Source organism: Nicotiana tabacum, chromosome 8 (genome assembly GCF_000715075.1).
Source record: "Nicotiana tabacum cultivar K326 chromosome 8, ASM71507v2, whole genome shotgun sequence".
NCBI classification, from domain to species: Eukaryota; Viridiplantae; Streptophyta; class Magnoliopsida; order Solanales; family Solanaceae; genus Nicotiana; species Nicotiana tabacum.
In genome coordinates, this window is record NC_134087.1 from 2,604,763 (window position 1) to 2,618,299 (window position 13,537).

General features: G+C 37.1%; 1 protein-coding gene across 1 annotated transcript; it reads right to left on the reverse strand.

The window, feature by feature from the left end:
- Nucleotides 1-508: 508 nt before the first annotated feature.
- LOC107804826 (uncharacterized) lies at nt 509-11,108 on the reverse strand. Its single transcript, XM_016628760.2, has 13 exons — nt 10,629-11,108; nt 10,407-10,514; nt 9,831-9,857; nt 9,203-9,293; nt 7,093-7,136; nt 5,995-6,093; nt 5,254-5,311; nt 5,108-5,160; nt 4,723-4,824; nt 3,856-3,921; nt 2,493-2,614; nt 1,630-1,801; nt 509-839 (listed from the first exon to the last, which is right to left on the reverse strand). Exons 1-13 carry the CDS (start codon nt 10,749-10,751, stop codon nt 777-779), a joined length of 1,128 nt encoding a protein of 375 aa, XP_016484246.2. The 5' UTR covers nt 10,752-11,108; the 3' UTR covers nt 509-776.
- Between the last annotated feature and the right edge of the window lie 2,429 nt (nt 11,109-13,537).

Sequence of the window (13,537 nt, forward strand, 5' to 3'; positions counted from 1 at the left end):
CTAGTATAATATACTGGAGATTGGAGCACATGTGTATGAACTTTCAGTATATTATAGTTCCAATATACTTATGTTGGAACTACAGTTCCAGTATATTATATTGGAATTTCAGTATATTATCCTGGAGTATTTTCCGGATTTTGAACAGTATTTTTGTTCAAATTTATCTTTACATGAAAAGTGGTTAAATTTCGATTACTTTTGAAACTACGACTATTTTTGAATGACCACTTATAAATCTGGCTATTTTTTAATCTCTCCCATATTTCGCAGAATCTGGCTCTATTCGTGAAGTCCATAACAATTCTATCACTTTACTCGCACTGAGTGATTGAATATTGCGGTGATAGCCAGGTGTGGATTTTCGTGGACACTAAAATTCATGTACACACAGAGATATTTGTTTCTATTCAGCTAATATATTCAATGTAAGCAATAAGTATTTAGTGAGGGCTCACTTTTCCAGAATGATATCTGATGTAACTTGGTACAATCATTTTTCCTTGAAAAGAAAGATAATTTCTCTTACATTTTTTGGGGAAATTACAGTACGAGCTGACTGGTAACGAGATTCTTTGCACAATAATGTATCGTATATTCAGATTCAAAGGTGAATATTGCCTCGCTACATCTCACGTTCTAAAACGAGCAAGCACAATGAATGAGATGATATACACTATGCTACAAAAAATTGGACCTTTCTGCAATCTATAGGTACACAAGGGGTTCACAACAGATTTCCCCGGCCATATGACCAATGTTAGAAGTCCTTCAGCCTAAAATCCTTGGAAGGAAAATGAAAGGATCTTGAACAGCCCATCTGGGTTATCGGCATGTACCTGGAAAAAGAAATACCCTTGTTATTAGGATTAGGATCGCGTGATGCATAATTGTGCAATTTCTTTCAGCACGGCAAGTCAGAAGGCCAGTGCACTAGGATTCAAGATTGTCCATCATTGTCGAGGAACAAGAGTAATGGTAGAATAATGAAAGCTCAACTGTTAGCCTTGTTTCACCGTCTGCTTTTTTAAAGTCAATAGCCATTAACAGCAAAACAAATGTATCCTAAGTTCATCGTTCAGAAGTTAGTGCGAGTCAGAACAGTTGATGCATTCTTAAGTGTTCTGCTTTACATAACAACACTGGAAAGTTATTCTTTCTGATTCAATCAGGTCAGCCTGTTCTCTATGTCATCAGTTTGGGAGCAGAGTGTAGATAGTCCAGCACAGGAAGAACGAAGGTTCGCCATGTATGTTAAAAACTAGAGTCAATCTAGATATTCCCATTATTCCATTTTATGTGACATTATATCCTTAAGAGTCCATTCCAAAACGAATGGCACCTTTCTATAGTTGGAAATAATTTAAATTTTAACTTTCCATTTTACCCTTAATGACATGCTTTTATAGCCACAAAAATCTCATGGCATGGTTAAAACCACAAGTTTCAGAAGTCTTTCTTTCTTTCTTAAAATCCGCGTCATGTCAAACTACACCACATAAATTGAAAGGGAGGGAGTATGATAAATTACCAGTTTTCAAATCTGACGCACACTAAAAATGGAAAGCACTTTGCAACTTGAGAAGTTACGCAACATACAGCATAATGTGTAGGGCAGAAGCAACCTACCCAATGACCTGCATCTTCAAGGACATGCATTTCAACTCCACCTCCCTCCTCTACAGCTTGTTCCTCAGCAACATGGATTCTTCTGATATCCTCAAGGGCCCACCTATGAAGACTTCTTTCTGCTTTCAAAAAATTAACATGCACACCCCGAGGAACATCTTCCACAATTTTCCTGCGTGAAGATTATCAGTCACTATAGTTTTTCTTCTTTGAGAAGGAATTACTATCTCCTCTTTTATAGAGAATGAGCTAATAAGCTTGGTGACAGAACCAAAAATCAAATGAAAGATGTGAAACAAACCGTTGATACATTCTTCTATTATTTAACTAACTGTAATGTACTCATTGCGAAGTTATACATTGATTATCATATAAACAGAATGAGGTAACGGTTCACATTTATTCTTAGCATGTCAATAATTTTGCTTTTTAGGCTCAAATAATTCCAGATATTTTTTCTTTCTTTCTTCTTTCTATTGTCATGCTAGGTATGAGTTGAGTGACCAGTCCTCCAGTCCATAGAATTCACTGAAATTTTTCTGATCATCTTGCTATTCTTATATTAATGTTGAAACTCCATCTTGTCAAAAGACATCCTGCAATTTATCTGACATTTCCATGTTACTTTTCTTTAAAAATTTAAATTTGATTGATAGCAACAGGATCAAAAGGCCGTGCACGTTGGTGTCTTGTTGAACCACTATTGGTACATGTCCACACTACTCCAGAATCTATTGGGCAACAGGTAAAAAAATTTAATGACTAATTACTTTAAAAAGATAGTCTGGTCAAGGAATGAACAAGAAGCCAAAAGAGTGATCATAATAAAATCTGCATACTTAAAATTGACATGAGCAACCTACCACATATTTGTATCTTCGTATGATTGATACATCTCAGCAATACCCTTGAGATCAAATACCCATGACAAATGTGAAGGGGGTGAACCAGCAGAGTTGATTTGACGAAGGTTAGTTACCACCCACTGCAAATATTACAAAAACGGCAGTTGAAAAAATTAGAACTTGCCCATTCGCATCTTACGTGCAAGCAAATTAACAGTTTTTGAAACGGATACGTGCAAGCAAATTAACAGTTAAATGATGGTAATGAACAATGATCAGCAAGATGAATCTTTTTTCAGAATTACCGCACAATATACTCTATTTACTAAATCATCTATTGTACAAACAATTACATGCTACTTTCATCACGAGTCCGAAAGCTGCTACAGAAGAGAGTCTGGCATTTAAGTGGAGATGCAGTGCATTTAAGTGGAGATCGGGTAGAGGGGTGAGTCCATTATCCACCAAGTTCGAGTCGTGCACTAGCTGGACCTCGGAGATTTCTCGGTTATCACAAAAAATTTGATGGCAACAAGTAGATATGAAGGGTAATTAGCCCCCCTCTACTTTCCTCAAAGCAAGAAAGTATTGCCCTTCACTGAATTCCCTTCTCCAATTGAAAAACCAACTAAATACAGTGTTAAATGCTTGCGCAACGAGCTCATCCTCTTTGAGAAGTGAAGATAGAGGCGTATCTAGTATAAACGCAGTGAGTCAGCCTGAATCCACAGTGCCTAGCTCGAACCTCATATGTATGTGAAAAGACATAGAGAATACGCGTATATATAAAGAATCAAATTCACTGCATTAGAAGAACTACACAGTAGAATTCTGAACCCATGGACTCTAAATTCTAGATCCGCCTTTGAGAAAGACAGTTAAAATTTTGAGGGGGGGGCTGAAACATTGTGCCTAACCGACCAAAACAATGTTCAAGAATATCATTTCAATAAATCACATGGAAAAAGAAGAGTCATGATGTTCTTCAAATAGGCTCTCTTTAGAAAGGAAATGCGGTTAGAGAGACTGGGGTGTCATTCTTGTCGTATAATTCGTATCCTTTTTTTAAGCCAACTTATCCTCTGGTATTTCACCTTCTGAATCATCAACTCACTTTTTCTATCAGAATAGTCAAGACAGATTACTGTCTCACCCTCAGGGGCAGTGAGAAGGGTGGAAAACATTATGACTTATTGCTGATATCTCATATCACAGTTAATAAATATCAAGCTCAGTGTCTCACTAGATGCAGAAAAGTGCCTACGCTTATCCATCTTTTGAAGTTTGCAAAGTTGAAGTTAAAGTGTTAAACCTTTCAGAATTCCTACGAAGAAAAGATGTGAGGCCAAAAAAAAAATGAGGCCAATGGGATACGGGATACCTGTGCAACATCCCTGGAAAAACCTTCTAGTATAAGAGCCTCCATGATATCTCGTTTTGAAGAGACCTTCCTTGAAAAATAATATTCATAAGAAGAACTGATGTCAATACAAATTATGTGAATGTATCAGGTAAATATATATAGATATATATAGAGAGGGGGGGGGGGGACAACATTTGAAAATAATAGTGAATTTATATAGCTTAGGCTAAAAAGGGTTCAAATACGACATTGTATGCTATTTTAAATAAAGCCAAGATACTGCAACAATTCACCTTGCAATAATAAAAGAATTAGCCGAGAAGCAAGCTAAAACATAAAGGAGAAAGGCTTCTTTCCCTTGCTCTGATACATATTCATCTTCTACTACCAAAATAATGGACAAGCTTTTCCCACCAAAACCTAATTCGTCTATGTCATAAAAATCCCATCAAATATCACAGTCATACCTTAAACCTAACGCATTTCGTTTTTTTCTTTCCAACAAACCTAAAGCATTTCTAGCGAATTGTTTTTGGACTGGTAAAACACTTATAACCAAATATCTACACAATTTGATATGAAGGAGCAGCCATCCACAATTTGATCAAATATTCAAACACCCCCCCCCCCAAACCCCCACCCCCGCGGGACGTGCTCCTGTTCTGCTCTTTCCTAACTATACACATCAGAGAATGATAAGGCCCACTGCACCTCCCACTCCAAATTTCTACTCAAAAGTCTTAAAAAGGAACACATATCTATATTGACACACTACAGATATCATGGAGAATTTCACAACAAGAGACCATAAAATTTGTTATGATTCATGTTAGGAAAATAGACATGGAGACATTTATACAAACTGAAATCACCAAAAGCACACACCTCTTTTGGTAATTTACTCAGAAATGATATCAATTCAGCTGGATGATCATCTCCATCTGCACCAGCTCGAACCTCTCCTGGAGTAGCATCTAAAACCCAGACCTATGACACAATTAGTTTGAATTACTTCAAAGAATTAGGGGTTGGAAAGAAAAAAGCAGAAGAAAGGATAGCAAAATAGATCTCAAGAACAAAGAAAGTACATCAGAATAGAAAATTATCATCCCTGAAAACCAATTACCAAAATCATCAATCGTAGATAAGACAACTGTGAAGCATATGTTTTTAATATTGATTTTAACCTCTCACAGGGCCCAAGCAAGATCCAAACACTGTTTGATATTAGTGCAAGTATGCTTGTAGAATTTTGGTATAGAATACTTACTCTAACTGGACGTGCAAGGGGTTTTGCAACCTGCTCAACCATACTCAATGCAACTGCAAGGTTTAAGAAGAAAGATGAATGTCTGAACGACAAATTAACAATTGATTTCTCCAAGTAGCTTTCTAATATAATCAGCTAAAAGTTACCTTTTCCTCCAAAGCTGTGACCAACTACAACTCGGGGAGTCAATCTGAGCTGGCCAAGCTAGACAAAAAAGAAAGAAAAATTAAGACAAAACAAGGTATTACCATAATCCTGCTACCATCTCAGGCAAGAAGCAAAGAGGCAAAACGGTAACCATTTGACCCAACCCAAAACCAGCAAAAAAGAAATCATAAGTGACACACCATTGAAATGACATGGCATATACTCTATCACCCATATAATGCGTTCATGAATTACAAATTTACCAGCACGTAAGCAGCCTCCCATGGAGAATGTTTGGCCAATAATTCAGTGATATTGTAACTAGAATTCCCATGATTTTTGAGTGTGTATAGATTTCATAGAGAATGTTTGGCCAATGATTCACTGATGTTGTAACAACCGTGGATCACTGGCGGTTGAACTCGAAAGGGGGTTTGTGAAACCTGCTTTAGGAAAATCCCACATTGGGGGGGGGGGGGGCACTCATATAAGAGCGAGTTAAAGATTCAACTGTTGAGGCGCCATTTGGATTAAAACCCAAGGGCACAAAACGGTAAGGCCCAAAAGCCTTGAGGTGGCCTAGAGGGGTTGGGCCAAAGAGGACAATACTTTGGCAGTTGGGACTGAGCCATAACAGGTGACAAGACATGACTTAAAATTCTATTGATACGGATGTCACTGGAACGACATTGGAGAATTGTATGTGCAGAGTGCAGCAGGTCATGGTCAAGAAATTATACCAGCTTTAAGACATCAAGAGCAGCTGATGCAACAGTATGTGGGCCCCTCTTCTTAAGAGATGCTGAATCACCATGGCACCGCAAGTCCACTAGGAGAAACTGCAGAAAAGTAAATCTACTGTGTATTGTCCCCAACAAAATCACCAAAATATATATCGTATCAAAACGAATCAACCATAAGATATCGGATGATCAGTTAGAGAAGAATGTGAGCTTGAGGATCACACTGGTGAAAAGAGCCAAAAGCAAATGAATTTTAGGATGCATACCCACAAAGAGGAGAAAAGATAGGTGGATGTTCTGACCACAATTAATAGCAGTTTTCAAAAGTTACTGAAAATATTTACGATAAGTCACAGAAGCTCATATGAAAGAGTGCAATGCGTTGCAATTTTTTTCTAGTTGCATATCTCAGGAGGGTGATAAAGCACATCAGAACCTTTGGGAGCTTCATATGTTTTTGTTAGTTGTAGAGCTTCATATATTACTGTTTTTGTTTTAACCTTAGTTTTTTGTGCGAATGAATCAATGACAAGAAACACTGTTTTCAGGGCAAGGACTTGATGCGTAGACACTTACATCCCCCTATAACAAATTTTACCCAATAACTGATTGGCCCAAAAAGAGTTCTCAGAGGCTGTTGATTAATGACTTTTCTGAAGTTTGGACATTAGTTTGACCTTATATTTTCTTCACAGCAACCAATGAGAAAATTCTAGGATGTAACATAGTATTAACAAAATGCAGGCAACTCAATAAAGGAAAGAATAGAAAAGCAGAGAAGGGAATGGTATTTGTGCACTCTTTACCATAAACACTCAGCTGTTGATTTTATCTAATCCATGGACCATGGTTATGTGAAAACCTATACCTGAATCTTTTCAATGTGTCCAATCCCTAGCTTTATATACATATAAACACACTCTCTCTCAAGGGTACTAATGTCAAATCAAATCTTCCTTTCTCTTCATTTTTCACAGATCAAGTAAACAACATGCAACAGAGCACATTCCCATCCAAACTGGACAAGTTAAACATGATGCAAAGTTCTTTAAAATACTACATAAAGGGATAAGAATAAATGTTTATCTCTAGTACCTGCCATTTCGGAAATTCTTGGGCCAATCTCCTTGCAAAGCTTCCTGAAAATTTCAGATTGTCATCGAAATAGTCTAAGATGAGACTATAAGAAGCTTGAAGCAGGAATACTGTTTAAGCAGATTGGATGAGTTAGGAAACTGTCTAAAGAAGTAATACGTCAACAATTTAACTAGTAATCTCTATGGAAATAAGAACAATCTCTATGCCTCAAGATGTGGAATTTGTATTGCATTCCAGCAATAGAAACACTTTTTAAATCATTCTTTTCCATAAGCAAACAATTTTGCATTTTATTGCAATATGAGTTCCCTCAAACTACAGGTTCTTTATCAGAATTCTAAAGTCTATTGCAAAATCTTGCAACACAATAAGATCGAAATAAAAAGAATTTTTTTTTTTTTTTTTTTGAGTAAACCACTGTCCTTGAAGGTGAAAGGAGAGTTCACAGGGAGCATGCGGGGTACACACAAGCCCAAATCTGGACAGTCCCAACTTGACTTGGTAACTTCAAAAAGGAGCTTGATGTCGGTTCAAAATTGTGCAAGTCTGAATCAGAGAGCTCGAGCTACTTTGAGAGGAATTCCACAAGGCTCAAGATCAGCTCTTAGGCTTGGAAAACATCAGACCTATCGGGAAAAAAATCACCCTCCACTTCTGGAAATTGAAGAGAAAAAGGAGGCCAACCTAATAGCTTAACAGCCAAAAAAATGTACATAAATAATTAATCTACTTAAAGGTCAATTATCCTAGATAACTTTATCTTACTCATATCCGCATTAAATATACATACTTGATCAAAGACTTAATAGTTGTTTTCTTGGCAATCCAAAATATGCTTCAAGTTGATATATTGCGAGGCAAAACTTAGATAGAGAGGTTGCCCTGGGTGGAAGCTCATATAGAGAAATGAAGGCGGGGATGCAGGAGAGAAGAAAAGGGCCAGTATCTGGGGCGGATAATTCTCCAAAGGAAGCTACACAAAAAGGTTTTTCCTAAAGAAGACAATTAAAAAGGAGACCAGTCTGTCGAGTGCGGGGAAAGGCGAAGGCTCATGCTAAGCACCAGATAAAGCTGTATAACCCCTATATCAATGGGTTGGACCTAACAAGAAAGGAGGAAAACTGAAGATTTCGAGGGTTATGCAATACTCCAACAAAGGATTGAATATAAAACTAAAAATGATACAACATAACTATATCCAGCTTGTACTTGCAAGCACGACGAGACAAGCATTAGCAAACTCGAGCTTTGATTCAAACTCAAAATGAGAAACAAGTTTTGAGCTCAAACCAAGTAGAGCTCAAGCAGCATACAAGCACTCCAGTCACATTTGAACAAAAAGAAAAATAGAAGTGTGTTACCAGCCCAGTCCATTTGCAGCTCTAGTTCAGTCATTGTGAGCTTATTAAAGAAAAGTGTTAGACATGTGACCATCTTATATGGTCTTGTAAATATGGAAAAGCTTACTCGACAATATAAAAAAAATTCTAGAGTTGATGTGTACGAAGTACCGTATTTAAAAATTGAATTTTGAAATTAAGCTTGTCTTGTTTTAGAACGACTCCGCCTATATGAGCTTCGCATAGCATAGCATGTCATTCTGGATAAAAAAGGTATATGGTAGGTTGACGACCAACATAAAATTAGTCATTATAAGTTTAATTACAATGAATCGTTTACTAAAGAGCTTGAGTAACTGAAAAGGATTTATAGGATTCATATAGCTAACCCCAACATAAAATTTGTCTCTCTTTTTTTAATCAAGAGATAGGGAATGGGTATGGAAAGAATTACTCCGTGCATTTCGAAAATTAAGGAATTAAATGGCGCATGAATTTGTTTCCATGCCTCGTTGCTAATTTGGAAATAATGTCAATCTCATTTAGACATTCTGGCGTTTCAACAATTCATATTTCAAGCAAAATGCCACCTGCTAGTTACATAAGAAGGCTTGACTGAAAGATGATCGTGCAGTTTTCATATATGCCATGAGAAACAAGGAGAAGAAAGGATAGGCACTTTGAAAGTATCATGAGTAATTCAGCGAATACACAAGAAATGAGCATTTGATGTGCCGTAATTAACAAAAATTTATATAAATGGTTACCCCAGTTTTTCCTGCTGCCAAGAATACCATGCAAGAGAACAGCAGTTGGTGGTTCAGGCAAAGATCCCTCCATGATATAACTCCATCTTACCTATACATCCAAGTTTTCATTATCAATGGCATCTCAAGTGTAAATCAACAAAGAAAATCTTAATGTGCTTGAGAAAATACCAGTCAATAGTTTATTTAGCATATTGATGAGAGAATAAGTGAAGTAAACTGAAAAAAACTGAACTGCACAAATTTACGAAAATGTTGAGCTAGAGAGTTGAGCAAGTGTTCTGAAAAAGAATCTTAGTTTCTTAAGACTATGAAAATATTTTTCCGAATTCATAATTTTTAATAATTATGATGATATACAGCAAAAAGGGATGTCTTTATAAAGTTATATCCATGCTCCAGTCTCCAGAAGAGAAGGATGATTAAAAATTGGGCAGGTCTATTGTCATGCCTTGGGGAAATATATGCTATTCATTGAACAATTTGGCATGTTCTTTTATTAATACTTATAGAACTGATACATCCCACATGCATACTTCACAAACAAATACAAATGCAAGCAAGATTAAGAGAGAGAAAAATATAGCAAACATAAAATAGTTACTTTTCACCACAAAATAAAACTTACTTTTGCTCCTTGGACGAGCTCATATGCCTGCATATAAAAGTCAACTCATCACTAGTAGCTTCAGTTGCACGTCAAACAACTTTGGTAGTCACACTCTTCAATAATTACACTTTGTAGAGAACAACAATTACTTTGATACTACGTAGTTCGTGAAAGAAAACAGATACACCTTCCTCAATTTTTTATTTTATTTTTCTGATAATTTACCTTCCTCCAGCTTTTAAAGTTCCGTTGAACTTTCTCATGAGTAACTTTCATGTAAAAGTGTTAAAACAAATACATAATTTGTCTCTTTCCTCTGAGAAACAAATACTTAAAGAAACAAGAGTATAAATGAAAAGTAAAAGAGAATGTCATTTCTTAACAATTTGCTTGGAAACAAAGAAAAGGAAGATGAGCTATACTAAAAAATGATTGTGTACAATCCTTCTGGAGGGGCAAAATAATGTGCAGTGTAAAAGGTCACAAATTTGATGGAAGGTCTCAAACATTTTACTAAAAGTATAAGAACAGTCAACTCAAACTATCCAAAATAAGTACACAATAATAATAAGATATAGAGTGCAGATCCAGTACCAATACTTCAGATGGCACAACAACCTTCCCACTGGAAAGTCTCTCATCAACCAATGTCATTCTTATATTTGAACCTTTAAACATCCTTTTTGAATGAACAAGAGACACCTAAAGAAGATCAAAGCGAAGCACACATTCCTCAGAAAATGCAAAGCTGCTCATTTTTTAATTATTAAGAAACTAAAAACAAGAACAAATTGCTCCTATTTTCTACAAATTTACCTTCTGAAATGGTCTAGAAATATTCACTTTCTTATGAATCAAACCAAGCCCAGGTGAGTCTTTTGTTAATGCAGCTCCATTTTCGAAACGCCGGCACGCCGTGAAATTCGAAATGGCCGACATTTCTATTAGAGAAGAGATCGCTGAAGAAACACCGCCGCCCAAATTCTCTCTTCCAGTTAACTTGGACAGCTTTTTTAACAAATGGAATTTGTGAATGAATCGGAAGAGAGAAAATGGAGAAATAGAAAATGCGACGGAGAGACCGAGGGAGAGCGTGGCGATCTCCTCTCTCTCACACACACACACACACTCTGTCTTTCCCCTCCTATGTAAATAATGGAATTTCTTCTGTATTTCTCAGCCAAGAGATTTGTGGTGGCTGGCTTTCGTTGTATTCCGTCAAATAGCGCGCCGAAATTAAAACCCAACTTATTTCTTTGACCACTAAAGAATATGTCGGAGCGTCTATTACATGGGAGTGTTGAGAATTGTACCAGAAAAACATGGAGTATAAGGAATTATTAGAAGCACAAGTGGAGTATAATTTTGAAAAAATTTCAAACTTAGAATAACTGAGCTCCATATTTTTTAATTTTATAGCTCATATTTTAATTTGAAAAACTTTCAAAAACTATTATGTTTTAATGGTTATTAGTTAGTTGTAGCTACTATATTATTTCCTATAGTTATGTTTTCAGATTTTTTAGAGTGTATTCGATGTATTTAAGCTACTGTATTGAATACAATAGCATTTCTCGGCGTGAAACAGGGGATTACAGCTAGACAGATTGACTGTATTCACGATATGTATGTCACGACCCCAAATACCGATCGTGATGGCACCTATCACATTACTAGGCAAGTCAACTAATCAATTTACCATACCTCCTTTTCAACATTTAAGCCATTTTCTAACACATGTTTTAAATACTGAAGTCATTATAAGCGTTAAAACAACAGAAATATGCGAAAGGTCAAAATAACAATAACTACACAGCTCTAACAATCTGGTGTCACGAGTCTAGAGCCTCTAATACAAGTCTGATACATAATACATCAATAGTCTAGGAAATGCGTAAAGATAATAAGATAAGAGGGAGAGAACAGGGCTGCGGACACCATGCAGCTTCCTCGAAGTCTCCGTCAAATACTGAAACAGCTGAAAGCCCTCACTCGGTCGCTCGGGCACTTGGATTTGCACACAAGGTGTAGGGAGTAACGTGAGTACGTCAACTCAGTAAGTAACTAGAGTAAATAAGGACTGAAAGCAGTGATGAGCAGTTCAAAAATACATAACTGGATAATCAACAGAATATCAGGTCATCTTTACAGTTTAAAAATCAGTTTTCGTTATAAAATCACATTTCCAATTTAAACATTTGGAATCAAATACTTAGCGGTATGTCAAACAGAGGCTTATTTTAAAGAAGAGTGAAATCAGTGAAAACATCATAACAAGGCCTCTCAGGCAAGAAATTACTCAGAATATGACCCCCCGGGCAGCCTCTCAGTCATTCGTGACTCGACTCTCGTCACACAGTACTCATTTTCAGCACTCGGCACTTTAGTATCTCATAATAATAGAAATCATAGTAATCGCTGCGGTGTGCATCCCGATCCGTAATTTATAGTCGACTATGCTCACTGGGGGTTTACAGACTCCGAAGGGGCTCCTACAACCCAAACGTCATATTGCTGCGGCGCGTAGCCCGATCCAATATACATATCGTTGCGGCGTGCAGCCCGATCCGGTATATATATCGCTGTGGCGCGCAGCCCGATCTATATAAGTGTCATTGCGGCGTGCAGCCCGATCCATAATATATACATATCATATCCTCACTATTAGGTTCTCAACCTCTCTTAGTCGTTAACCTCACAGCCTCTCGGGCACAACAATAGAAATTAGGGAACTCAGCCCAAACAGTCCTCACAATTAGAAGTGAAAAGATAAAGCCAGTTTTAAATATTTAAACAGGTAAGACATGACTAAGGATATGTTTTTAGCAAGTAATAATGAGGAAACATAGTCAAAATGCCCCTAAGGGTTTCTACAGGTCGGCACAAGGCCCCAAACATGGCATTCAACCCATAATACAGTATAAATATCCAAAATACGGAATAATATAACGTTTCCAAATCAAATATACGGCTTAATAGTCGCTACGGGGTGGATCAAGTCACAATCCCTACCGGTGCACGCCCACACGCTCGTCATCTAGCATGTGCGTCACCGCGTTTATCAAGACAAATCAAATACCGGGGTTTTGTACCCTCAGTTCCAGATTTACAATGGTTACTTACCTCAAACCGGTGAAATACTACTCTGCAATGCCTTTGCCCCTCGAATCAGCCTCTACGCGCGTCGAATCTATCCAAAATCAGAATGGGGACGTCAAAATATGCCAAGAGAACGAAGCCCAAGCGAAAACAATCGAAAAATACCAAAAATCTCGAAATTACCAAAACCCGACCCCTGGGCCCATGTCTCTAAATTCAGAAATTTTTACATCAATAGATTCCTCATCTCCCCACGAGTCTATGCATATCAAGAACACTAAAATTGGAGTCCAAATGACCCCTCAAATCCTCTTTTAAAGGTCTCTTAAACTCAAGTCCTAATCCTCCATTTTTAGCCCTTAATCTCAACTAAAATCATGATTAAACAGTGGAAAAATGATCTTAACCCAAGTAATTAAGCTTAGGGAACTTACCCAACCGATATCCTTTGATTCCTCTTGAGATCCTATGCCTTAGCCTCTTTCCCGTCTTCAAAAATGGAGTTATTTGCAAAAAATCGCAAAGAAAGCAATATATACCTTCTGTCCAGGGATTTTCGCATTTGCGACCATCCCACTGCTTTTGCGGTACCGCATATGCGGTCAAATCGCCGCTTCTGCATTCCT

Coding starts and splice junctions, on each gene's coding strand:
- LOC107804826 (XM_016628760.2), bottom strand. CDS start 10,751: ATGTCGGCCATTTCGAATTTCACGGCGTGCCGGCGTTTCGAAAATGGA. Junction 7,137..9,202: donor TGGCAGCAGGAAAAACTGGG/GTAACCATTTAT, acceptor TGAAATTTTCAG/GAAGCTTTGCAAGGAGATTG. Junction 5,312..5,994: donor CTCTTGATGTCTTAAAGCTG/GTATAATTTCTT, acceptor TTTTTTGTCTAG/CTTGGCCAGCTCAGATTGAC.